The sequence below is a fragment of the Ceratotherium simum genome, chromosome 9 (assembly GCF_057802395.1).
Source record: "Ceratotherium simum simum isolate JZ-2026a chromosome 9, ASM5780239v1, whole genome shotgun sequence".
Classification (NCBI taxonomy): domain Eukaryota; kingdom Metazoa; phylum Chordata; class Mammalia; order Perissodactyla; family Rhinocerotidae; genus Ceratotherium; species Ceratotherium simum.
This window is the reverse complement of record NC_141908.1, coordinates 38,468,567-38,493,840: the sequence shown is the minus strand read 5'-3', so window position 1 is coordinate 38,493,840 and position 25,274 is coordinate 38,468,567. Positions and strand designations below refer to the sequence as shown.

General features: G+C 39.1%; 1 protein-coding gene across 2 annotated transcripts in view; it reads right to left on the bottom strand.

Annotated features, from left to right (window-relative positions):
- Nucleotides 1–3,881: 3,881 nt before the first annotated feature.
- The window catches only part of GALNT5 (polypeptide N-acetylgalactosaminyltransferase 5), a 43,874-nt gene continuing 22,481 nt past the window's right edge, over nucleotides 3,882–25,274 (bottom strand). For both annotated transcript variants that reach the window (XM_004428300.3, XM_087434941.1), the window contains 7 exons: nucleotides 19,711–19,846; nucleotides 19,011–19,130; nucleotides 16,040–16,157; nucleotides 14,700–15,023; nucleotides 9,979–10,059; nucleotides 7,010–7,171; nucleotides 3,882–4,098 (listed from right to left, as the gene is read on the bottom strand). In XM_004428300.3, the coding sequence (XP_004428357.1) occupies nucleotides 3,958–4,098; nucleotides 7,010–7,171; nucleotides 9,979–10,059; nucleotides 14,700–15,023; nucleotides 16,040–16,157; nucleotides 19,011–19,130; nucleotides 19,711–19,846 (1,082 nt within the window). In that variant the 3' untranslated portion in view covers nucleotides 3,882–3,957. The remainder of the gene's footprint in view (nucleotides 4,099–7,009; nucleotides 7,172–9,978; nucleotides 10,060–14,699; nucleotides 15,024–16,039; nucleotides 16,158–19,010; nucleotides 19,131–19,710; nucleotides 19,847–25,274) is intronic.

Below are 25,274 nucleotides of genomic sequence, written 5' to 3'. Positions count from 1 at the left end.
TGATTAATGGTTGGGGGAAGATAGAGTTGCTAATATTATTCACAGAGACACAATCTCTATATGTCCACATCTCCCTTTCATACTTGTTTTAGGAAATGGAAAAGGATATGTCTTTCACAGAGTCGAGGAGATAGACCACTGCAAAGCATGTGGGCATAGCCACTCTTAAGCCTACACTTCAGTGTAACAGAGAGGGATGCGGCCTCTCTTTCCTTACACAACACCCAAGAGAGAGACCAAAGAGGTTTGACTCCACGCCGAGGGATTTTAACTGAGCCCACCTGAACTGATTGTCTTACTTAAAGAAAAAAAAAGAATCATAGCAGCAGGGTGTAGTGAAAGCGACTCTCTCTCTTTTTTTTAAGTCAGATTGGAAACTGTGTTTTATCTCTTACTAGTGGAATGACCTTAGCCAATCCCTCTTAGCCATCCTCTTTGTCTGCACAATGAAGAAAATGAGACTCACCTCACTGAATTACGCACAAGAGTGAGATGGGGCACAAACAGTGCCTAACACATAGTAGATACTCAAAGATAATTAGTTCCCATCTCTTTTCTCCTTACTCCTTGTAATCTCCTTGTTTTTCTCCAAGATATTGGGGTCTTCATGTGAGGCATAATTTCTTTCCTATGTTTAAATGTAGAAGTTAAATTAAAGACATTAGAACAAATAAAGACGGTACTATCTGATGAACCTCAACCTCATTCTCTTGCATGAGACCTCTTTGAAAATCATTATAAGCCATTCATGAAATCAAGATTAACTGGGGAAATTGAATTCCTAGCCACTGTAACTGGTATCTTTGCCCATCTACAATCCCTAAGGCAATATTAGAAGCAAGATGTTTTTTATTTTTTCCTTTGTTTTTTGTGAGTAGGACCAGCCCTGAGCTAACATCTGATGCCAATCCTCCTCTTTTTTTCTTGAGGAAGATTGGCCCTGAGCTAACATCCGTGGCCATCTTCCTCTACTTTATATGGGACGCCACCACAGCATGGCTTAACTAGCAGTGTGTTGATGCGCGCCCGGGATCCGAACCTGAGAACCCCGGGCCACCGCAGCGGAGCGCACGCACTTAACCACCTGCGCCACCAGGCCGGCCCCAAGATGTTTTAATATCTAAGAGAATATTTCTAAATTAGTGTGGAGAAGCTAACCATACATTATGATCATGGCACATGGTGATTTTTGATCCTGTGAATGACAGCTGATTGACTGTCAGCAAGCAGAATTGAGCGAATTTGATGCTGGTGATAAAACATGGTTGTACCAACAACAGCTGTGCCATCCTTCAGGAGAGTAGGGTGGAAGCTCTGGATGACTGTTGCAAATGAGAAAAGAATTGTGCAAGCTGAAAAGCTCAGAGGCACTCAGATGGTCTGGTAAGTTAGTTTTTGATCAAATAAGTCCTGTAAAATATCATCAAAACTACGCCCGTGTTAAAGGTAACAACATAGACATTTTTCTAAGAAAAGGCAATAACTCCAGCCAATCCAGGGTAAACTCTGAAGTCCCCAACAGCACAGCATGCTACTAAAGAATTCAGGGCTGATTAGAACCCTAATGTGTCCCATCCAAGGGTTTCTCATTAGAAGTACCAGAAGACATAGTAGTATTTTTACCGTATTATAATCTTCTGAAAACAAAATTTAGAGAGCAATGCTTAAAAAAATGTTGTTAGTAGATTACACAATTAGTCAATGCTCTTAAGGTTGGACCCATAAGATTCCTAACTAGTGGTTAGTTCCTTGTATCTTAGAGTAATTGAGCAAATACATGGTAAAAGCTGTTTTTAAAATTCTACCCAAGAACAAATATGTGATGTATGAAAACAATCCTTTGTTACATTGACAGTATAGATCAGATATAGCTTCATATAATGAGTATGTCAAAGTAAAGTCAGCAAGAGCGTACACTGAACAGATCATAGAAGTTTCTTTTGAGAAAAAATTCAAATTTCTTTAGCTAGTATACCCAAAGGTAAATGTATCCAAGACACAATTAATCTTTTTCTGAATAAAGTTGATGTTTTTGGTGGAAACTGTTTTTGAATAAAAGAGAGTCATTAGACTGGGGGAAAACTTTTCAACATTTTTCAGTTACATGAAGAATTGCATGAGGCACCCAGCATATTCAGTTTGGTCAGCAATGCAATTAGTCCTTTGGCAACCGACTGTGTTTTATCCCCCATATGGCTCTGTTTTGAAAAGAATTGTCTCCTTTCCTAGTCATTCTCTTACCTTATCTGCAATGTCAATGATTCAAGTAAAACATCTTAAATATGATGCAAATAAGCAAAACTATTTCCCCTTCCGATTCTTAGTTGTTGCTTTGCTTTTGTGTAATTAGTTGGGAGTTTAAATTTTAAATACGAAGTCAGAAATAAAGATGCCCAATTTTACCATCAGCTCAAGTGAACAAAGGTTTTCTTTTTTATATTAACAAGCATATAGCATGGTGGTCCTCCAGAGACCCAACACCAGCAAAAAGATTTAGGTATTTCTTTCATAGGAATGGTGTGGAACAGATTTGTTTAGGTCAGTGGCCTGGGGCAATTGAATGAGTCTTGTCTCTGGAGATGCAAATTCTAATCCTGATTCTCTAACTAACTGGCCTGGGATTTTTACAGGTAATGTGTCTTCTGGGCATCAACTTTCTTGCCAAAATGAACGTAAAGGATATCAGGATTTCTAAGATCTTTTCTGGTGTGCCTAATTATTGGCATATCTAAGATTAGGAGCTCTATTTGGATCAAAGAAATATTGGACTTTCCCCCTGATTTATCAATGTTACCATTAGGTCCACATCTAGGGCTTTATTATTTTTTCCCCCCATAGAAGTGTCAGATCCCCTTTCTTTTTTGGCCACGTCTAGGGCAATTTTTTCTTAACTCTCTTCCTGACAGTTGTTTCCCTCATTCTCTTCCTCTTTGATTAGGTTTCCTTCACTTTATTTCCACTTTGAAATCTTTTAGAGCCCATTTTTAGCATACTTCATCCCTGTGACTGCTGCTAAATCTAAAGAAGTATTTTATATAAAAGAACCTCAATATTTTTCAGCACTCTATTTCTGCTTTGTTTGTTTCAACTCTTCTTATTTGATCGTGCATTAGAATGTGTTCAACGATTAAATGTATTTTTGGTTGCTACAGTGTGTTGAGACACAGCCTCTTTTTCTTTGCCTTTTTTCTTTCTGTTTTAATATCCACACAAGTCTTGGAAGTTACCAGTAGACCATTTTTTTTAAAGTGCAGTTTTAAAAGCACAAATGAACTGAAACAATGTCCATATCTAGAGTTGAATAAGCGTTTGACTTCCTCACTTAAAAATTTTTCCACTGACTCAGACTGGGAAAAAACATTACTCAGTAATCTAGATCAAAATCCTGCCATCAAGGAGTATTATTATATCAATATGATTTCAAACTGTGGGGTAAACATGCATGTGGGTTGGGAGGGATGTCACCAAGGTGATAACTTTGTGTTTCTGAGGTCTTCTAGCCATAGCAACTGAAGTAATTTTTTCTTTTTTTTTGATGAAGAAATAGCAAATAAAGGACGAGGTTCTCATCGATTTTACCTACCTATGGGTCAAAAGAGTTAGTTAGTAACAAATACAGTCGTCCTTAGTGTCAATGTGCTTCCCCAAGTACTTCTGAATTCATTTCTGGTTACCTTTATAGTGCATGGGGAAATTTACAAGCTGAGTTCTGGCATAGAGCAGGAAGCAGGCAATGTGAAAGGCCATCTAGTGTGAAGAAGGACTCCAATCCAATGTTGGACTATTTCCCTGAGTTAACTTTTGCTGTCTCAAATACTGTGATTTTTAAAAAAATCTTCCTTTCAAATGTTATTAATTTTGAAAATTTTAAACAACCACGGAGAAATACAGTCACCAAGTTCACTGTCATTTTCACGGCGTCTAATGGGTTTACTAGATAAAGACACCGGCTGCTCTTCAGTCTTCATAATATGTTTCAAATTTCCACTTTTGATTTGGCTTCATTGGGTCACAAGCAGCAACTTTCAGGGTCTTCTGAGAAAAATTTCCTTCCAAGCATAACAACTGATGATAGTTTCCGAAAACAATGTGGTTCACCTGGAGAGAAAGGAGACCCGGGAATGAGCCGCACACTGAATCTGACAATTGAGATGTAAAGAAATGGAAACCAATAAAAAAAGATGGGGAATTACATTTTTGATTCCTTAGGAATTCTCCTGAACTAAATTAATAACATAAACACAGGCTTTGGACAGTATTTTGTTTCGCTCTCAAACGAAGTTCTCATACTTCTCCAAGCTACCAGACTTTTAATTCCTCAGGAAGCAAAAGATGAATTTTCTGATGATGTGGCTGATAACTATATTATTTAAAGGAAATAATTCAAATTGGCATTTACTATATTTGATGCATGGCTCCCTCACTGATGGTGGTAAAGAAAAAACACACCATCACAAAAAGCAAGTTTGTTAATTTCTTAAAAACATGCTGTAGAATGCAAATTTGGAATACAAACTGCTGGAAATGATGTATTTTATGAGCTCCCTACCATAATCTCTGGTAGTATATAATGCCTGATGTCCAGAAAATCCAGATGTAATTAGAAAAAAGTCAAAGGTATTTCACAGGGTGCTCTTATTGCTGGATATTTATTGAATACTCTAGAAATGGTCGATAACCTACTTAGAACTTGCTCATGGCTTTATAATTTTTTTCATCCATCAATCCTCTTAATTATCCATGACAGTGACAAAGATAATCTTAATTACATATATGTTGTTTTGAAATACTTTAAAAAATTTATCAAATGGGGTGACTTCATAATACTTTATTTTAAAGATGCTCCTACAAAAACATCGTCACCCTTGTAGGACTTTGGATATGTGATGATTGAGTATGCTCAAGGTTTTGTAAAGGAGCTGACCTTGAGAAAAATCATTCTGGATTATCTATAATGTTCATTGGTGGATTGTAAAGAGATAACTAAATAACTTGTCCCCAACCTAAAGACATTTGATGTGGGAACCGGTGGTGGAGGGGCATTTCATGTCCCAATCCTAGATGCCTATGAGACTATTTCCTTTTAGGTGGCCACAATCCAGAGCATTTGGGGAGGGCTGAGCTAAAGAACACCTTTTAAATGCAGATTTAGAAATTTACAATTTTAATAACTCATTGGTATCCAGGGTCAAACTCACTATTACCCTTCCTCCTTCCATGAAGCTCTCAATTTCTAATGCTTTCTAAAAGGAGAGATATGCTTCTGTTATTCGTAGTCTTATTCTCCATTTCTCTTGTTTTTTAAGACTTACATTTATTGGGGCACTTAAGAGGTTTAGCATGAAAATTATTAAAGTACTGAAAAAAGAAAAAAGACAACTGTTAAGATATTCATCTCCTTGATATCTGGCAGCATGAAAAGGGGCACCGGAGGCAGAAGGCAGCTATGTAACATGTTACAAAGTCACAGGCACAAACAAGGTAGGGAAACAGATTTCTAACTTTTGTCATCTTAATTAAATTACTTTCTTTACAAATTGGCTTACCATTTAGGAGGACCAAAATTGGACCTATATGAATATCAGCTAATGAAGGCTTAAGTTCTGGGGCCAATCTAGTTTGTAAATAAGCCCTATGTGATTTAAAGACTGCCTACTACTAAATATTTTCTCACCAGCCTGAAATTTTTTCTGGTAACAGATTCACTTCAGGAGATGAGGAATGTGTTCTGAGTCTCAATCTTTCCCTCTCTCTCTCTCTCCCCTTTAACACAGGGTTAAGAAAGCAGAAGGTAAGATGTAATTTAGTCAATAGATGTTTATGGATTTCCCAACACTATGCAACATCAAATTAGCAGCTTATACACTACTAATTCCTAATTTTTCTAAATAACTCAATAACCGTTATCACTAAAGAGAAGAAAAGCTGTCCCGAGGGAATTGAAATATAACAGAGAAGATCTATAGGGAGGAAGATGGGGGAATGTTTTCCTCAGGTCCTGATTTTGATTCTGAGGGGGAAGAAAAATGTCAGGAAGAGAATAGTCACTGGCTGTGACATCAAAAAGATTGGAAGCACTTCAAGGAAAAAAGTATGCTTATTTTGGGGCCAGTCCTGAGCAAAACGATGGTCTCCACATACTCGTTGCATTCAGTGGATTTGGTGGCCACGTGCTAGTGAGATCGTGGAAAATTTGAGAAGACAGGCCTGAAATTATTCCTGCCACCCCAAGATCTTACACCAGTATTTATGACTTTGTATCCTGTTAAAATATAATTGGAAAAAACGGAGAGGACTTTGAGGGTGAGTAGGATAGAGCAGGGGTGTTCTGGTAAATATTAACAACCGGACCTCTGGAAAAACATCCCCTGATTTGTAGCATGGGAGTGAATATTCCCATCATGGTTGATTTCAAGCTACCAATGTGACATCACTGAATGGGAAGTTGTCAAGAGCTGTACACAATCAGCTCCTGCAAGCTGGGTGGAGCTGGCTCCAGCACCCTCTGAGAGCCCAGGGCTCTGGGAACCAGACGGCATGAGAAAGTCTCCCTGTACGGAAAGGAGGAAGAATGCAGAACCAGATTCACACTAAAGTGCAGGGCTTGTAGGAAGCACACTGCTTCTTGCTTTCCCCATATACTCTCCCTATCAGCTTTTCTGGTAACCAATGAGAGCCAATTTTGGCCTATAAGCCATACTTTTGGGATTATTAATTGACCGAAACAAATGACTTTTAGAAACAAAGATGATGACTGCAATATAACCCAAAGAACCTGGTGACTTCTGTTTAAAATAACTGATTTGAAATAAATTTTGTAAAAGAATAAAAAGGACTTGACAATCTACAAAAATATCTGTTTATCTCTCCCTATGAACTTTTACACTGCCTCTATTGTCACAAACACACTTAAAGCTTCTGATTGAGGAAGCTGACAATGAGGGTTTTATGTCCTATTTAATGGAAAGTTGGATCTGTGGTAAAAAAGAGGCACAAATATTTTGCTTACCAGTTCTGGATGAAAGACTGATGTTGATTTATGCATCCATTTTAGCCCTTTGTTTCTGTTATCACAAGGGTGCAGCCTCAGGGCTCCGTTATCAGGGACGGGAGCTAAGCACCACTCTGCGTGTTGAATAAGTCTTAACCAGGTGTAATTAAATTGTTGAAGCTGTGCGAGAAATGAATAAAGAGAAGGTCACTTCAGGCAGCAAACACAAGTAGGGGCCTGGTCAAACATTTTTGATTGCAATGGTTGAGAACATAGGCACTCCGGTCAGATGTCTTGTATTCAAATCCTGGTACTGCCACTTCCAATTCTGGTAGTGTGGGCATATTATTTACCCTGTCTAGTCTCATTTTTAAGTTGGGTAGCAATAGTATTTAACTCAGAAGGTTGGGGTAACGACTGTCAAGTTTTTAACACAAGGTAAGCCCTCATTAAATGTTAGTTGCAATGATAAAAATTATTTAGTACAGTTAGTACTTATCTGCAAATGGATGTCATTTCAGGTGTTCTGAATCCCAGATAGCTCTGGTGTTGGAGGTATTGGAACATTCAAACCATTACATGATTAAGGCTCCAACTTTTAATGATTAAGCCATTGGGGCTACAGGAAGGTCCAAGTCACAGTCCTAAATTACTTTGGTGGAAATTATTATGCTTCTTTGTTTAAGACTATCTAGACAATTGGACTCCTAGAGGCTTTGTTCTATTGTAGGAAAGGTTAAAAAACTTTCTTTGCTGACAGCACAAGGAATCATCAGGTTGCTGCTGTGTTAGCCTCCCCCAGTTCATAGGAATTGCTCTTGGAGAAGTCCAGTTTTGGGGAGTGAATAATGTCTCAAATAAATACCATTTCAGGTAATGGAGCCATGTTTTCAATTTTTGTAAATATTTTCTCGGTTGTTTACAACTTAGTACTATCTGCTTGGTCAATTTACTCTATAGCTTTGGATCTGTGGGAAATTTGTTGTTTTGCACCAATGTAAATATATTAGAAAAAAATAAACTATGGGTAAAATCTATCTAAATGCTTTTATCTAATGAATCATTTGTAATGTAATTGAAATTTAACTTAGATTATCAAGTATGTCACTGAGTTAGACCTCTCCACACAAATGGTAGTCCCTGGACCAACATCAGCCTCACCCGAGAGCTAGTTGGAAATGCTGAATCTCAGCCCCATAATGGACCTATTGAACTAGAACCTGCATGGTAACAAACTCCCCAGGTGCACATTAAAATTTGAGAAGCATGGATGTATGTCATAATACAAGGAAGTTATGTTGCTAATAAGAGAAGCAAGATATTCCCCTGAAAAGAAACATCTCAACTGGTTGAAAAGTTAATAACTAAGGAGACTTTTTGGGTAAGGTGAAGGATAGGGCATGATGGTTCAATCCCAGTGTTTTATTCTTTTTGAGCTTTTTTGGATGAATGCTGTAGTCACTGGCTTGGTACTAAGCCTCATTAATTCTGCCCAAAACAAGTTAACTTCATCTATGTTCCTTTATTTTTTATTACTTACACAAACCACAAGAAGCAGAAGCTAAAAATGAGTAATAAAACAAAAAGGAAGATGAGCATCTGTGGAAGGCAGGGGCTGCATGATTCATACCTTTGCCTCCCAGCATCTCCTAGAGAAGCAATGGTTATCAAGACCAGAACTCGGGTTTTCCAATAAAGTACTGGTTAATCAAGCACAGAAAGTCACTAAAATGATGAGTCTTGAAGGACTGCATTCTTTAATATTTTACTTTCACATTTGGACTAATTGTGGTTTTGTTTTACAATGTATACTTTATTTCCTCTCTGAATTGTTAATAAGTGAAAGTTATTTCTTTCAATTGGTTCTTGACACTTTTTTCTTCCCTTGGTCTCCTCTCTTTCCTAATTAAGAAAGAATTCCATTAGCCTCAAGTTTATAATCCACAGCTGAATTATAGCAAGAGAGATGACAAAAATGCCTTTTCTTCTAGTAGCAGCTTTGAATTAAGATCTTAGAGATGGGATGTGCTTGAAAATATAAGCAGTATCTCTAAGTCAAAGCAAAGAAGTAAGTCTTGGCAAGCCTAGTTTGTCATCTCAAAATAATTTTTCTACCAAAGAGTGATTTGCAATTTTACATGGCTGAGTTCTACAGGTGAATTGATGTTCTTGTGAGCCCTATTTGGCACCCAAACTGTAACTGTCCCCACAGAATCAGAACAGGTGGGGAACATATATTGGAGAGGGAGGTGCCATCACCCAGAGCTCAGCTCCAGCACTGAAGAATCCGTGCTCTGTTTTCCCTAGCCCTCCTCCCTCCCCCGACCACTGTGCTCTGAGTTTGTTGGAGTTTTGCTGTAGAGTTTCCACCGTGGATCACAGATTATGTGATTTGCATTACTCCCTTAAGATGTAGGAGAATGGAGGGGAGGGGGGTGGGCAATGGAATCAGAAATAAACTTGCTCCCTTCGATTAATTATTTAAAAACATGCTCTGTCTTGATTTTCTTTATTATTTTACCTTTGTATGTAATGTGTTACTTTCCATATTTTTGTCTTTCTTACGATAGCAGTGAACATTTGGGAGCACTCAGTGTCAGGTATTGTTCTACGTGCTTTGTACGTAGTATCCAATTCGATCCTCACACCAGCTTTAGGGTGGGCACTATTATTACTGCTGTTTACCTAAGGGTTAAGGAATTTGCAAAGTTAACACACTTTTACAAGTGCTGGAGCCAGAACTGGGCCCCTGGTGGGTTGAGTATCCACACCTTTACTCCTTCAGTTGCTATCTTTACATTTAGTGGTGGACCCTTTTATCACCAACCTTATGATTACATAGAAATTTAGAAGTTAATTATTGTTTCTATTGGCAAAAATGAATTCTCAAGTGAGTAATGAATATGTCGTACCCTGCACCTATCAACTACTCTGGTACCAACTATCAACTGCACCTCCTCTGAGAGAGAAAACCCAGCTCATCATACCTTGCTGCTCCCATCACAGTCTTCCAGAATGGCGGTGGTGTTTTCAATGGAAATGCATTTACCCAAGGCCACATTAATAAGCTAGGAAGCAAAATATAAAATATACATTCAGAAAAAATCTTTTAAAGTAGAACAAGACATTCAGAAAACAGAATATAAAACTGTAAAAAGGTTACGATATGGTTAAGTTAATAGCTTAGCATCACTTAGCACTACACGATTTTATTAGTTGCTATCTGTAACAGAGACATAATGTAATCTTGCTAAAGTACAGCTTCAGTCTGCCCATTTAGGCCTGGGATTCAGTCACTGAGCCAACAAACAGAAGCTTTTAATTAACCCTTGCCTGGAATCCTGAATAGAGAATGAGCAAAAGGTGGCATTAAAAGTAGTTATTTTCTTGTTTCAAGTTTGTCTGATGCATGTATTAAAAGTCAATGCACATACTTACAGTTTAATCAAACCAACAGTTACGGGCTCTGTTCCCTGGCTGACCCCTCCAAGCTATTTGACTGCTTAGGCACTGAATCATAGATAAATTGAGTCCTTCAAGAACAGCAGATTCCAGCTAATTCCCTGTCAGAATCTTCTTAATGACTCAGGCAAGCTACAATTCATTACAGGAAAGTCACGAAAGCTAATACAGAGCCAAGCTTAAAGGCACTTTCTGGCAGGCCCCCAGGTTTTTAATGGATTTACGGGGTCAAATATGGAGGCAGCTTTGTATAAGTCACCATTTAATGCAGAAAAATGTTGATTCTCTTGTCCCCTTTGACATCCTGAGCAGGGCTAACGAGATGGTGGGTTAATAGTGCACTCTAGACTTCTCAGATTTCTAGAAGAGCTGTGTAGAGCAAGTCTCAGGAAAGCCTCCTGTGCTTGGAGGTGGTGAGGTTTTTGTTGTCAGGGACACTATTTGTGGTCCTTCCTGTTCCATGGTGCCTAACACAGAGCTCTAACTCTGGGGTGCTGTATGATACAGGCCGTGTCGCTTCACAGAGCTGCTAGTGGGTTGGTCCTCAATTTTACATGTAGAACTTAGCTTGCAAGAAGGTAAGGGGCATATTCAGGGACCAGAAAATGCAGAAAAAACTAAAAGCAAGATGGAAAATTGCAAATATTGGTAAGCAAGGGACCAATATTGTGAGGGACAGGAGAAAAACCTGGGCATGGATAAACCAGAGTTGGAATTGAGGTCTTCCACATAAAGATGGAAAAGTAAAGAGTTAGACCCTCAGTGGAATGGTATAGTGGGAAAAACAATTTACCCACTGGTACAGGGAGGTAACAGGGAAGCTAGCTTCTCCCATGTGAATCTGAAACCTTATATCCTTTGTTTGGGTTTGAAATGCAAATTTACACTACTTGCATTGGATAGGAACCTTGACAGACTCTCAAGGCACAGAAATAAACATAAAAATAGTCCCAGGTTGGTTACTTCTGGGGTGGCTGGCACATAAAACCATTCTAGAAGATCAGAATCTCTATCAGAAATTTTCAAAGAAAGCTGTATTCACAATTTAAAATGACAAATATGGGAGGAGACAATCCACCATCAGTAAAAGAAAGCAGTCAGAGTGCACGGAAGGAATCAACCACCGTGAACTTCAGAGAAGAGATTTAATAGTAATGCACGAAGGTAGGATAATCCTGGAGTTTAAAGAAAGGAAATGGTGTCCTGATCGGTCTCAGGATCTTAACAGAGATAAACATAAGCTACTATATTTGTGGATTATACAGAAAATATTCTATCTTCAAATAGGTTTGGAAAACTCTGGCTTCCACACAGCTGAACAGGTTGTCCTACTCCAGAACTTCTCAGAAGCTTCAGTATGTTAATGTTTAGCTCGCTGCTCCAAGAGCAAATGTAGTGTGAATGTTTGCCAAACGTATTTGACCGTGGAAACCTATTTTGTCAGCACAACTACTAACATTGCCTAGAATAGTATTGGGAACCCCTAGTTTCTTTGTATTTATTTCCCACAATCCCTTCTTCCAAGCACTGAAAGACAGCAGAAGGAAAGAGAAAACTTTTCTGTCCCTTACCTTCCCCTCCCTCACTTCATCTGAAGATCTGTTTCCCTTCCCTCTTATCGGAAATTACTGGAAAAACTGCTTTTCTTCATAGAGAAATGGTCTATGAAGTGCTAAGGAATTATTCTTTATTTCATTATGGATGGTTTTTAAAATTGATTCTTCATTTTATTTTTAAAGAATTGTATCCATGCTTTTATTATAAGCCATTTCAATCTCTTTTAAAAAAATCAGACAGTATATAAATTTTAAATTATCTGTTTTGAATTATTTTATTTTCCAATTTAGGAGGTGAGAGTTCTTCATAGTTATCATAGAACTGTTACACATTAGCCTATAGGCTATTTGCTAAGAGTTTAATCCAATATAAATACAATATAAATATACAATACCAATAGGTGAGGTTCTTTTATTCATTTTGAGTATATTTGGTTCAATAAGAAATGACTTGTTCTCATTTAAAACAATTAAAACTTTCACTGGATTTAAATTTCTAAGTGTGTAGGTTGAAAGAAGGGAAACACGGATCAAGTAACCAAAAATCGTGGAGTTTATTTTCTTGGAGCTTTTCAAGATTGTCTATCCAAAACAATGATCTAGTTAATCTCACTCTGACTTGCTGGGAGAAAGGTCCCAACTTTTTTTTAATGGTAATAAAGCTCCCTACTGGCTGCTTCAGAGGGAAGCAAATGACATCTTTATTTAAATTTGTCTAAGGAAGGCAACAAATAGTGAGGAAATAGAAGGGAAGAATTTGTTAAAATCATTAAAAAAATATTTTCTGCATTTCGATATAGCTCAGGCATCAGCAGAAGGCTGTTTCATTAGGAGAGCGCTTCAAAAATTTCTTGGGAATGCTTAACACACGTTAGCCTCACAGAGGAGGCAAAAGGTAGTTTTCTAGTTCCCTCTGGTGGTTAAAATTCAGTAATGCTCTTGCTGAGATTTTGTGTTGTAGGAGAGGAAAAATTACTATGATGAAAATTTCTTTTTTTTTTCCTGCTTAGGAGATAGAATTTAAAAATGTAAATTTATTTTACAGACATACCATTTGAACAGTGTATAAACCCAGGGTATTCTTCCTAACGAGTTACGTCAGATAAAACTTCAGGGTGAACCACCTGAAGTAGCTGCTATTCTATTTTGATCTATAAAGATGCCAATTTCATAATACATTATGTTACATACAAACAGGTCACACATATTTGTTAGTTGAATTTTATAAAAACAGAACAAATTTTCAGACTAGTTTCCTCTCTTTCACACTCTTCCAGGATCTCCCTATACTGTCAAGGAGAATGGCTTTACTATGTCCTTGTCATCAGGAGATTTGCTACGCAGAGAGTAGCTGGTTTGTAGAATCCATTTTCTAGAGAGAATTGAAAAACCTTGGCCTAAAAGAGCAAGCTTACTGATGGTCAAGTCTGAAAACCTCTTGCATGAAGAAAAATGAAACTGAAAGAAAATGAAACAACATGGAATATTTATAAGTAAAAATTAAATGAGAAATAAAACAGTAAAAGAAATTTAAAAATATGCATGGTTGGGGAACAGCTCTACGCCAAAGCTTGACTAACCATCTCTAAACCCATTCTATAGTAAACGTCCTCACGTCTTGCCATCTTCTTCAAATTAAGCCTCACTCCTAGAATGGGTTCAAGACGGCTTTCATCCACTTTCTCCTCTTCCTTGATTTTTCCTTAGATTTGTACTCTATCCAATCTATCTAGCTTGGCTTCTTCCCTTTTGGTATGTTACCTTGTGCCCTGGAATTTTTTCCACCATTGTCTGACAATTTCTGTTATTTTCAACCTCTCTTTGAAATCTGTAAAACTCTAATTAACTTATGGCAACCTGTTGCTTGACCCTACTCAATAACTTTCTATTACATTTAGAAGGAAGAAAGAGAAAGAGAAAGAAAGAAAGAAAGAAAGAGAGAAAAAAGGAAGGAAGGAAGGAAGAAGAAATGAGAAAGAGAGAAAGAGAAAGAGAGAAAGAAAGAGAGAAAGAGAGAGAGAGAGAATCCTTGCTCTGCCTTGAAAGACCTACATGATCTGACTCCTTCCTCCCCCTTCACCTTCATCTGGTGCCATCCTTCTCTCCTTCACAACCTGACAACAACATTTATCTGCTTTCCTGTTCTTGAATGCCTCGAATTGTCACCCATCTTAGAGTTTTTGCACAAGGGGCATCATCTACCTGGGATTCTGTTCTTTAGAGCTTGGCTGACACTTGGCCTTTCATGCCTGGCTTCAACAACCCCTGAGCTGACTACTCTAACTTAGAAGGATTCATCACTTGCGGCCAGTTCCCTAAAGGAGAGCTATTATATTTTTTATTTACACTTTACTAGCTTATTTTTTTATTGTCTTTCTTCCCTACTCAACTTTAAGCTCCACAAAGAAGCGATCAAGTCTACTTTATTCATCACCCTATAATCCATTCTGAAATACTGCCTGGTATGTTGATACTCAATAGGTGTTTGCTGAATTAATCAATGAACATGACCACTTGGAAGCCTTCCTCAAGTTTGCCTATATTTAATCCTCAGCTATGATTTGTCTCATCTGCATTCATATTTGGTGTTTATTTAAAATGCAATCATGCACTGTCTCCCACACATTTTCAAAAGAGTTTTTGCATTATGTTTTTATGGAGTCAGATTTTAAATTGCTGCTTGAACTTACCACACCACTCGCCCTCACAATGGGAGCCTTCAAGTCGGGAAAAACATTCTCCAAGTACCACTTGAAACTTTTGCATTTTAGTTTCTTTCGAAGCTCCCGTTGTTGGGTAAGGTTTCCGACATCTAAGCCTTGGTCTATGAGGTGGTCCCCATGGCCATAGAATAGCTCCTTGTATTCATCAAGCCAGACCTCAGCAACCCGCACCAAGTTCCGCTCCACTGTCTTCATCCGGTCTTTGGGGAAGGAGTAAGGATTGTCATTTCTGAATATGTGACCCACTCGGGAACAGGGAATGATTTCAATTTCACCACCACACATCCACACCTGGAATAGTTTGATGATAAGCATCAATTATCAAATGATTGTCCACAAATCTTGGGCAATTAACAATGACAAGAAAACACCTGGTGACTCCCCAATCCCACCCCTGTTTGAAGTAGTACTTTCAACTTCTAAAATCTTTTTCAATAGAAAATTAAACTCAACGAGTTTATTTAGTTTTGTATATTGCTGAGGATAATTTTAGGATTAGCAAAATACATATATTTTTTCCTTCCTTCTCCTACAGTGTAAATTTTTTTCCTAAAGAAATTCTCACAGAATCTCAATGAATAAAATATGTAACATGAGTTCCTGCTTTGGTTGAATTAAGGAAAGGAGTATATATTTCCCTTTTTTCAACTTCCCCTTCTCACATCTTTGATTGATCCATGTGACTTGTAGAACAGAACTCAGAAACCATTTTTCTTGATCAGAAGCTCAAGATGATACCCCTTTTACTATATACCACCCCACTCCATAGCAGAGCAGTTGCTTTTTGAATGCTCTCCACTATGGCTGCTGCTGCGACTTTCTTAGATGTTAATCAATGATTGTATAAATACTCAGAGATGTCTAAGATGTCCGAAGTTGTGCACTATGGTCTGTTGGTGGCCTGCTCTAGAGGTACTTCTTGTACTTCTGTCACTTGGATTCTCCAAGATGACCCATTACTGAATAATTTCATTACTTCCAATACATTAGAAAAATGTTTCAGGAGAGTTACTTTGTATTAAGTATGAATCCCATAGCATTTACACTGAATGGCAGACAGTTAGTACTTCCATATTCAGATGCAGACACAGTATTGTGAAATATTAGGGAACTCTCATAAATTTCATGAGAGCTATTGATTCTTCCAAATTCAATCTGGGATATGAAAACATTAATTCAGAAGCCCTAAAATTTCTATGAAATTTCCTCCTAAAGGCAGTCACATATCTGATTGTATTAGTAAAATGAAACCATTTAAAAATGATAAACTTAATTGTAAACAGAATTTGAGAAACTCTTGGTAATACCTTGAATGAGAGCTCCATATTTTCTCCACCCCAAACATCAAGCCCGGGGTCATATGTTCCAAGTTCAAAAAAGTAGTTTTTATCAATAGAAAATAATCCACCTGCCATGACAGGGCACCTAGAAAAAGAAAAGTTTGTTTTTTAAACTTGCATGTCATGGGAGCTCAACTTTTAGAGTGGGTCCCCTGTGCAGTTGTGATGGAGTTAGGAGGCATTTCAGAATGGCTGCTAAGTGTGGGGAGATCTTGGAATGGAGTTGTAAAGAGCACATAAGTGATGAGTTCCCTGGTTCATGGTGGCAAAGCTTGATCATGGTCAGCAAAGATAGGGCCTGGAACTAGGATTCTTTTTTTTTTTTTTGTGAGGAAGATCAACACTGAGCTAACATCCTTGCTAATCCTCCTCTTTTTGCTGAGGAAGATTGGCTCTGAGCTAATATCCATTGCCAATCCTCCTCCTTTTTGTTTTTTTTTTCCCCAAAGCCCCCCAGTAGATAGTTGTACATCATAGTTGCACATCCTTCTAGTTGCTGTATGTGGGACATGGCCTCAGCATGGATGGAGAAGCGGTGCGTCGGTGCGCGCCCGGGATCCGAACCGGGGCCGCCAGTTGCAGAGCGCGCGCACTTAACCGCCAAGCCACTGGGCCGGCCCGTATTCTTATTTGTCCTTTACTCCCTGACACAAACTCTCCAGAGATTTTTTTGTGTGTGAGGAAGATTAGCCCTGAGCTAACATCTGTCGCCAATCCTCTTTTTGCTGAGGAAGACTGGCCCTGGGCTAACATCCGTGCCCATCTTCCTCCACTTTATATGGGATGCTGCCACAGCACAGCTTGACAAGCGGTGCATTGGTGTGCACCTGGGATCTGAACCCTGGCCCAGTGCAGTGGAGCGCGCACACTTAACTGCTATGTCACCCAGCCAGTGGCCAGAGATGTTATTTTTAACAGCACTTATTCAGTGCTAAGGAAGTATCAGGCACTGTTGTAAGTATATGTATATGTATTAACTAAGACTTCACAAAAATCCTGTGAGTGTGTACCATTAAGAAACTAACACGGGGCCGGCTCGGTGGTGCAAGCAGTTAAGTGCACGCGCTCTGCTGTGGCGGACAGGGGTTCACAGGTTCGGATCCTGGGCGTGCACCGAGGCACCGCTTGTCAAGCCATGCTGTGGCGGCGTCCCATATAAAGTGGAGGAAGATGGGCACGGATGTTAGCCCAGGGCAAGTCTTCCTCAGCAAAAGGGGAGAAGGATTGGCAGATGTTAGCACAGGGCTGATCTCCTCACAAAGAAAAAAACAAAAAAAGAAACTAACACAGAAAAGGTAAGAAACTTTCCCAAGGTCACAGACTGGTATGATATACGTCTAGGGCTCAAATTTAGGTGGTCTGGCTTGACTCTATGATCTCTCACCCCACTACACTGTTTCAACTGTAGACAAGCTTTACTGACAGCTTGTTAGGTGGCAAACAATTTATATATATTATCTAATTTAATTCTCAAAACAATCTACAAGGTAGCTACATCTACTAGTCTTAATGTAAAAATGAGGAAACTACTCAAACAGGTTAAGTCACTTTTTAAAGCTCACACCACTAGTAAGTAGTAGAGTTGAGATTTAAACCCAAAGAGTCTGACTTTGGAACCTTCACTACTGTTATTGATCATGGAGGATAGAAATGACATTTGAAATCAGCAGTTAGACAAGGCAGTAATCACTCCCCATCGTGGTCACCAGTAAGCCAGCTGAAAGCAGTCGGTGTGGAGGGCCTGCCTTGCGTTCCGGGTATACAGCCATCTCAAGGGGAAAGTAATTCCTGCCTCACAGCCACCTCCCTTCCCCCACCACTTATGTGCATATTCTGTCTGTATCCCAAATGTCCCTTCCAGACTAGCCAGAATGCATTCTTTTCCTAACATTATGTTGAATACAATCTGAACTTAACCGCTACATTGACCCTCAAAATGGCAGTCTGAAAAAGGCAAAGAAGTTCTTTAGGTGTGGGATCAGAGCAAGAGTGTTAATTCAAGCAGATCTGGGGTTGAATTTCCTTGTCTCTATAATGGGAATACTACCACCTCTCTCCTAGGGTTATAGAAAGAGTTAAATGCTTAGTGCTTAATAAATGATAGTACTCCTCCTTCACTTGCTGGGAATAGCAATTCTGCAAGTATCACAGTTGGCAAGGGAAGAGGTGTGCTTATGGAGGGGTAAGTTCAGGGAAGGCATGCTACAACGCACAGTCTGGACTCGGCTTTTTCTCGGAAACTTGCTGGCTTCCATCTACTCAAGTTCTCCCTCCAACAGGGGAAGCTCAGGACGCCCGCTGCTCTGCCTGAGGCTGGCTGTGCTCTGGTCTTGCAGGTCTAGACTCTGGGAGAATGTGAGAAAGCTCCCACTCTGGCTTCAGGTCTAAGCTGTGTTCTTCAATCCAGCTTCTCCAGCAATAAAGCCCTAATTTTAACTCATATCCCGCTTCTGTGTCTATTTCTCCATTTATTCGCAGAATTTAGTATCCCTCCCACGGAAGGGGTAGGATTAAATTCGAAAAGAAAATCCTAACAGCAGCTATTATTACAATGATATTTCTATTACTATTATTTACTCTTGTAATTTTTACTCATATTGACTTTCATATTTTGTGTTTATATAGCATTTATGCAGCACATTCAACTAGCTTGCGTTTCTTAGGTTTCTTAGGTTGTAAATCCCAGAGAATAGCAATAGTGTTAGTGAATTTCTCTGGGTTCAGGGCTGAAGAGGGTGCAATTGGCCATTTGAAAAAATGAGTTTTGGTTGTGGAAACTAATTTATCAGGAAAACTTTGCTTTTGGTCATCTATTGGCTAGAACTGTAATTCTTGATGTTCTATAGAATGACAGAATATACTTGTTTGTGGAATTGCTTCCTACACCTTTAGAAAAAGATATACTACTGCTTCCTCATCTTAAATTTCACAAACTTACCTTATTACGTCAGTGTCTTTAATTCTGTTTTTTGCAACAACGTCGGGAGGAATTGTTCTCCAACCAAAGTTCATGGGCCACACAAAGATGCCTCTTTGAAAGTTGTCCACTGTCATGTAACTAATCCGGAAAAAAACCAAAAGTGCTGCCTGAGATTGTATGCATATACTTAATCGACCCGACGCCATGTCTGGTTTAAATGAATGAAACAAGTGCTTATGCAGGTGATTTTAGATCATCACAACTTTTCAATAACGTTTCAAGAAAATTTATAAGTACAATTTGCATCAATGACTAAATGGCTGGATTGCTTGTTTTTAACTTATATTTTTCTTTTAATAATGTTCTGGTCATTTTTGAGGGAAAGAGCAATTTAGGAGTGTATATATATTTCCAAAAAAAAGAACTAATATTAAGGAAAATAAATATTTTTGGGTGAACAGAAAGAGGAAAGAATTGGACAATGAGTATTAGGATTTATTGGTATTAAGTGTTAAGAATTTGTGATGATCAAATAAACTATTGTATTGACCTGCTCTGATCTTAAGATATCTATCATGTATTTCCATTTATTTAAATGGATAAACTATGTGATTCTTAGATTTGCAAAAATGTACATATTAGGAGTATGACTAGTACTTTCTGCTGCTGTTGGTTAAAGACTCACATAGAAGTATCTTGTGGAGTATGACAATATTACCTCATATCTTTATCATTGATGACTTCAATTACTGGACAGGCTACTTTCTTTCTGCTTAAATAAACTCTTTCCAGAAGGGGTTCCAACCAACCAACATTACATTCCACGTGAGAATCCAAAAACGTCAACACATCACCTAAGAGCCAGAAAAAAAAAAAGTCGTTAGAAATGCAATATAATGGGCCGGCCCGGTGGCTTGGTGGTTAAGTGCGCGCGCTGCAATGCTGGCGGCCCGGGGTTCGGATCCCGGGTGCGCATCGAGGCACCACTTCTCTGTCCATCCTGAGGCCGAGTCCCACATACAGCAACTAGAAGGATGTGCAGCTATGACATGCAACTATCTGCTGGGGCTTTGGGGGGAAAAAATAAAATAAATAAAATCTTAAAAAAAAAAAAAAAAAGAAATGCAATATACTGAGGGTGTGTACTTCATGTTCAAAGGTCTTGGGGATTGCTCCAGAAACGTCGTTGTAAAGGCAGTAGTATTTTCTTCTCACTGCATTTCTGGTCACTACAATTTCATTCTATAATGAAATGAAAGAAATTTTGTTTCTAGCAGTTCTGTGGGGCAAGCACCATTTATGTTTGGCAAAAATTGATAAGCCACTTAGAACGGGTAGCCAAGACTCTGAAGGGAATACTTAGTATTAAAGGTGGCTGCTTATGTCCCTTCTAAGGAGGGTGGGTCCCATTAACTCTGAGGGTGGAGGGCAGGGACTTTGTTTTGCAGAAGACCAGGAGGAGTTTGAGACTCCAAGTTTGGCCTCAGGACTGATGAAGAAGAAAAATCGCCTGATGAAGAAGAAAAATCGCTCCACATAATAGGGGTGAAAAAAAATTAAAGTGCAAGACAAGGAGGGAAGAGTTGGCGTTAAAAGGGTTACAGGGGAGGGGCGGGGAATGGGGAGTTGTTTAATAGGTATGGAGTTTTAGTTTTGCAAGATAAAAAGTGTTCTGAAGATTGGTTGTGCAACAGTGTGAATATACTTTACAGTACTGAACTGTACACATAAGAAATGGTTAAGATGGTAAATTTTATGTTATATGTATTTTACCACAATTAAAAAAAAAAGTGTTACAAGAGGAAAAAAAAGAAACTTTGAGACCAGAAATATTCATTAAGAATTCTTTCTTTTTCCTATCAGTTGTGTGAGGTAACGCTCTCTCCCCAATGAAAATCTCAGTAACATCTACACTGTTCCAAACGATTTTATACAAGTGGATTGTATGTGTGAGAGAGAAATTAATGATAACCTGAGGAATCTCAGCCCAGGCCAAAATCCTATGTGTGATCTTCCAGGCCCGACCATAGACAATTACAAAGCCTTTACCTGGCAGGCCTCATGGGGGAAACCTGCCCTGCCCATACCACACTTGGTTCGCAGCCAATGCATTGCAGATTCTGAATAGAGTTGCAGTCAAGGACTCAGGCCCACTGTCCCCCTCGGCTGGACATGCTCTTACACTTAGCTGCATTCCTAGCCCACGTTCCTCCATTTGGAGGCCTCTCTCAGGCCAAGACCTCTGCCTCCCCTTCTGGAGGTGGGTGGATCACCAGGACATTTTTCTCCACTCCAACTCAGTATTCAGCACTTTCCCACTTCTAGCTCTTCCCCCTTTCCCTCGCACTGGCCTTCAGGGCCATAAAACAGGAGCAGCCTTTTGTTCTGGACTCCTTGGTCAGTGAGATGATCCTCACCTTGGCTCTGGTCCATCATTTCTCGATGGAAACATGGAACACTGGGGGAGACAGAACTTTCTTCTATTTCACTTCTTACTTATGCTATTGCAGGAGTGCTTAAAGACTTGGCTGTTACTTTCATTTTGGCTCATTGTTTTAATTGAGCACCTTGACACCTGGCTGTTCTTCTCAGCTCCTGATAAACCTATAACAACATCAGTTATCTTCTATTAAGTGCTTACTCTATGCCAGGCACTGTTCTAAGCATTCCACATGGTTGTCTTTGTAATCCTTACAACAAACGTGAAGTATAGGTCTAATTTTTATTCCCATTTAAGAGATAAGAGATATAGGTCTAAGTTTTATTTCCATTTAAGAGGAACGAAGAACTTACGCAACTTTTCCAAGGTTGCACAGCTAACTGGCAGGCTGACACTAGAGAATAGATAGTTCATACCATTGTTTGTGGCCCTAAAAAAAAAAGCCAGAAAGACTTGAAGTAAAAGCAGAAGACAACAGCAGGGAAAGAACAAGGTGAAAATAGATATCTGGATGATAGCATTATCCACTGAAATCTGTAAACTGTCTTTGAATTAATGGAATTCAGTATCTTATTAATTATCTGATCAACAGGGGAAGTTTTGCATGAAAGTAAAGGGACTGATCTTAGCCAAGGTCTTAGCCAAGGTGGAGGATATTCTTAAAAAGTCTCTTTAGATAGAACCAGGCTGTGCTAGGCAGAAGCCACCCCCCACCCCAGTCCCCTACTCTGGTAGACAGCAGTTACGTCTCCTGCTCATGGTGGGGGAGTCCTATTTTCAGGGAATTATAGCTTGTTTGATAATGAAAGATCATTTTCTCTTAAGGGTGCTCCCTTGCACAGACTTCTCCTTGTTCTGAGAAGGTTTGCAGGGGTCGTCCAGGTGTGTAGGTTATGTAAGCATGGTCTGCCAAGGTCCCACTTGGCTAGTGGTCTAGAATGTGCAAAAGACAGTCTCCTTTCTCTCACCACTCCTACTCCTGACCCAGAGTTTAAAAAGCAGTCTCCGCTAGAGACGGTTGCTATCCCCAAAGCAGGCTTCTAGGGTCAAAGGGGCCTGGATCAATTTCCTCAGTCCCCAGTGGCAGCAGGATGGGTCCTCAAACCTGCATTCACTTCCCACCTGGCTCAGATCCCCACAAAGGTTCTCATTCACTTGTTGCCGGGACCCCAGGGAAGCAGCATCTGCCCAAAACATAGGCTGGAATTCTATGTTGTCTTATTTTGGGGGAGAAGAGAATCCTCCCATGCAGGAATGTCATTGCTCCACCTCCAGATATTTTATTTTTAAATAAGATCTCAGGAATCAGAACAGGGAGCTGTCTGTATAGCTGACTCTGGACGGGATTTCTAATGGTGCTGGATATTGCGTGTGGACATTTTACACACAGTTCCTGACGCTGAGAGGCTGAGAGGCATGGTGACATGAGCATAGGATTGAAGTAACACAGAACTGCCTTCATCCCAGCTCTGCTTCTCTTAGCCGCATTGGATAAGTTACTTCTGACCTCTTTGAGCCTAGCCTTATGGGGATATCTTTAAGATCTACCTAATACTTAAATTCCTAATAAGTGGTAAGTATTATTTACTGTTTTTCAATGAGTGTTTAAGCTACAGCTCAGAATAAGTAACTCAATCTTGAGTGCGACATGGCAGATTTTTCTGTTTCCTAAGAGTAGGTCCTAGTAATGCTGGATTGTTTGTAGATGGGTTTCATTGTGACTTATTTATTTACTTACTTGTTGGCCAACCCAGAGCAGCTCAATGTGCCAAACAGCTTTGGATTCTTTTTGAGTGTGGACCCCCACTTATATTTAGCTGACCATCTTGGATATTGCTGCTGCAATTAATGCTGGAGTTGTGTTTAGGGTTCCTTGAGAGATGTAGACCTGGCTCACCACTTACTTTTACATAATGATTTATAAGTGATGCTGAGGAAACCACCTGTTTTACCTGCAGCAGAAATAAATTGTAGAAATTTACAGGACTATTGCTCTTCAGGAGACCTCAGAGTTGGCCGGGAGTTAGATGTCACTTCTTCTCCACATACTTAAAGCTAGCCAACTGATTTTTTGTAATGCTCACAGCAATGTCAAGTATTTTACTAGATGTCATGTCGTGAAGGAAATGAGAATCTGATCTCTACTCTGACTCTCCAGAGTGTAGGTACTATTGTACCTGCCCAACTGCAGGCTCCTCCCGGCAGAGCAATAACTCGCTCAGTCCATTCAATACTAGCATGAGATCCAGGTGGTTGGCTTATTCCCTTGGACCTTGATGACCCCATCTCTTTTTACTTTTGTTGTCTTCATACTGGGACTTTCCCTAGAGGTCCATTGACCTTGGCTTGCCCTTCAAATTTTGAAATCTTACTTGGCCTCTCTACTAACTCCTCATTCCCAGTAAACAACTGATCAGACCTGATCTTTTTGCCTGAGTCAGATTTGGATGAAGATCCTATCATGCCCTAGAACCTGAATGCATAGTGGACATTGCTAGTGGTCAGAGAGTTAGTGATTTGTCATTATTTTGTAGAAGACTTTTTAGTCTTTCAGAGAGTCTGATAATATTATCTTAAAGATAAATCTTTACGGAAAAATAGCTGTCAAGGCCTGTAAGATACTGGATTCAGATTCTTATCTTTGATTTCTTTGTTCGGCTAAGGCATTCTAGAGCAAATTTCTGCCCTGATACCTTTGCTGATTTCTGATTACAGAGACCATTTAGGCCCAGAGCATCTCCTACCTATGCCCTACTTGTGAGGACCAGGGAATGCTCAGGGGGAATTTAGGATTCACCAGGCTGGCCAGACCTGTTCAATGCTGGTTCCTGAATAGTCCCTGAATTATATCCTTAGCTAAAGCCAGTTTGGGATCCTGAATCCCCTTGAATTCCCTATAGGGGTCAGGTGCACTTCAGGGCAGTTGGGTGTATCCTTAGACAAGGCCGTTACTAACCTCATCGAGGTATCCCTTTCTGCTTCTTTCCAAACTAATGCTGCTCAACGTGTGGGCCATAGACCCGGCTGTCTACAGGCAGACAGGAACAGAAATTGAGAACAAATGTTTTGAAATTTTATAGCAGTTTGCCAGAGTAATTTATTATCTATTTCATATTTCATACATATTTCATACATATTTCATATGTATATATACACATGCATATATGTTATACATAATAAAATGATGTATATATTTATATACATAGATATACGCAAATATAATTATGCATATATCTATATTTTTTCCCATTTCTTTCTTAGATAATTTGTTTTTATTACAATTTACAAAGGGGTAGGTCTACAAAAATTTGGGAACTAGAAAAAAAGTCCTGTGATAGTTTGAGAAGCAACTCTTCACTAGATAGTGGTAAGCAATTAAGACGCACTTAGCTGGGGCTTTCCAAACTAGGAGTTGTGACCCCTTAGTGAGTCATTAAAACAATTGAGTAGGATTGGCCAGAATCTAAAAAATAAATACAGTAGAAAAGAAGATACTGGAATCCATTGCACATGTTATTTCATGAGATGTTTACTGTAGTTATTTGTGTAACCTATATATGTACTGGGTTGTGAAGTAAAATTTATTTCTTAACATGCATCGTGATCAAAATATTTTAAAAGTTACTAAACTAAAACTGAGCTAATGTGCTCAAGAGTATTAATGACTGAGAAACAAATTTACATTTTTCCATTTGGATTTACTAAATTCAAAGAAATTATTTTATGGTTGTAACCAAAAGTACTTGAGCAGACCAATTAGGCAACTCTTTGATCAAGTTCATTAACTCTATCTAAAGACAGTCTCCCATGTTGTCTAAACAGTTTAGACTATTCTGGAGATC